Raw genomic sequence first — 2500 nt, 5'->3', positions numbered from 1 at the left:
AGAGAAAAAGAGAGGAAGGAAAGAGGAAAGAAGAGAAGAGATAGAGACGGAGGGAGAGAGAGAGAGAAAGAGGAAAAAGTGAGAAAAAAATATATATGTATATATATGAACGTATATATATATATATACATACATATATATATATATATATATATATATATATATATAAATATATATATATATATATATATATATATATATATATATATGTATGTATATACATATATGTATATACAGACACACACACACACACACACAAATATAATAGTAATAGACAGATAGATAGATAGAGAGAGAAAGATAGATTGACAGGTGTAGATGTAGATCCAGATAGACAGACAGATAAACAGATATATAGAGGTAGATATATATATATATATATAGACAGAGAGGTAAATAAATAGGTAGATATACAGATAAATGAATAACCAAACTGAAAAATAGAGACAGAGACAGACAAACAGAGAGAACAACATTAATGACTTTTTTTTTCTTATTCACTCGTATTCAAATGTTTCCTCCTGACAAAACCACATATCTCCCTCCAGCAGATCACAATGGAAGGGCGAAGGACGCTCTCCCTTGCAGCTGTGGTGATCGCGCTTCAGGTTGTCATGGCAACGGCTTCCCAGAATGTGACGTCAGAGGAGGTTATTTCAAGACAGAAGAGGTTCATTTACATTCCCTTAACGGACGTGTTCAGCTACAACCAAATCGTAACGGTGAGTGAACTTGGTTGAGTATTGTATTCATATGAGGAGGATGTGTCCGTGTATGTAAATGGATATTCCAGTTATATGATGCAGAAAGATTACATTTTTTCATGGAAAATAAACAGGCACACATTAACTGACACATATGGAAACACACACACACACACACACACACACACACACACACACACACACACACACACACACACACACACACACATAAACACACACACGCATATTACCAACTATATAGAAATACAAATAGATAGACAGAAATATCTAATCAAAGACAGATAGACAGGCAGGTAAATAGAAAGAAAGATTGTTATAAAGACAGATATTTCAATGCTGAAGTTAGAACTCTCATAAATAGTTGCTGATTTACAGAATTAAATTCTTTAAGATAATTCACAAAGACGAAACAAATATGCAACTTAAGGAAATTCTCCATCAGGAATTATCCGCTGGAAGTTCTAAGTTGGAAATTCACCGTCGGGAATTAGGCACTGGAAGTTCTAAGTTGGAAATTTTCCGTTGGTAATTAGCCACTGGAAGTTCTAAGTTGGAAATTCTCCGTCGGGAATTAGCCACTGGAAATTCCAAGTTGGAAATTTTCCGTCGGGAATTAGCCACTGGAAATTCTAAGTTAGAATTTTTTCGTCGAGAATTAGCCACTGGAAATTCCAAGTTGGAAATTTTCCGTCGGGAATTCTCCGCTGTAAATCCTTAGTTGGAAATTCTGCGTTGGTACTTTTCCGCTGGGAATTCTCCGTCGGGAATTCTCCGCTGGGAATTCTCCGTCGGGAATACTCCGTTCCAATTTCGTTCCCATTCCAGATCGGCTTCGCTCTCCTCCTGACCGTCATCGTGGCTGCCTTGGCGTACCTGAGCGAGGATGCGTCCGGTTACGAGGCCTCGACGGGCTACCTGACGCCGCACAGACGCGTCATCGACAGGAATGGGTGAGATTTGTAAATAGAGCAACGAAAAAAAAAGGGAATATGAAGGAAGAGAAGGAGAAGAGAGAGAGAGATAGATAGATAGATAGAGAGAGAGAGAGAGAGAGAGAGAGAGAGAGAGAGAGAGGGAAACAAAATGGTGGCGGGTTTTGGGGGGGAATTAAAAGAGAGCAAAGAGAGAGTGAGAAGATTAAACAAATATATTTTTAAAATATGGTGGCGGGTTTTAGATCATACCTATGGTGTTGGTCGAGTTTATATTCTTTGGTTGTGGTTCTTGGTTTACGTGGAGAGGGGGGGGGGGGGCATGAATAATGGATGGGGGTTGGGGGGAGGGTCCATGCATGAGTCACATACGATTATTCCGTGATATAGCAAAGGCCTACCGGTACAGCTGAGCTCCACCGCAGCTGTGGTGAAGGAGGGAGTAATTTCGGTGGAAAAAAAAGGGTATAATTTCCATTCGTATTTCCGTTCTGTCAGACATTACGGGTGACGGTGACTGTCGCTGACGTCGTTCGTGCAATGCCGGAGAATCGATTTTCAACGGTGCAGTGCTGGGTCATTCGGATATAAGAGCATATTCAATACATTTGCGGAGATCGTCTTCAGAGTGACAGATAGTTTTACCTGATAATAACCAACACTGGACATATGAGAACAAGAGAGAATGTAGACTCTGAAAAAAGGGAAAGAAAAATATAGATATGACTTTTCGAAATACGCGAAAAAAAAAAAAAACTGATGATACTACTTAACTTTTCGCGATACGTTAACATTCTGAGCAGAAACCACGTCGAAGTAGGTCAATGATTCATTTTAATTTTA

General features: G+C 39.0%; 1 protein-coding gene across 3 annotated transcripts in view; it reads left to right on the top strand.

Annotated features, from left to right (window-relative positions):
• The window catches only part of LOC125043551, a 39362-nt gene that overhangs the window by 19390 nt on the left and 17472 nt on the right, over positions 1-2500 (top strand). For 2 of the 3 annotated variants that reach the window (XM_047639742.1, XM_047639723.1), the window contains exons 2-3: positions 549-722; positions 1551-1675. In XM_047639742.1, the coding sequence (XP_047495698.1) occupies positions 558-722; positions 1551-1675 (290 nt within the window). In that variant the 5' untranslated portion in view covers positions 549-557. The remainder of the gene's footprint in view (positions 1-548; positions 723-1550; positions 1676-2500) is intronic. The other variant, XM_047639731.1, reaches the window with a different exon arrangement.

This window comes from Penaeus chinensis, chromosome 3 (assembly GCF_019202785.1).
Source record: "Penaeus chinensis breed Huanghai No. 1 chromosome 3, ASM1920278v2, whole genome shotgun sequence".
NCBI lineage: Eukaryota > Metazoa > Arthropoda > Malacostraca > Decapoda > Penaeidae > Penaeus > Penaeus chinensis.
This window is presented reverse-complemented; position numbering and strand designations above follow the sequence as displayed.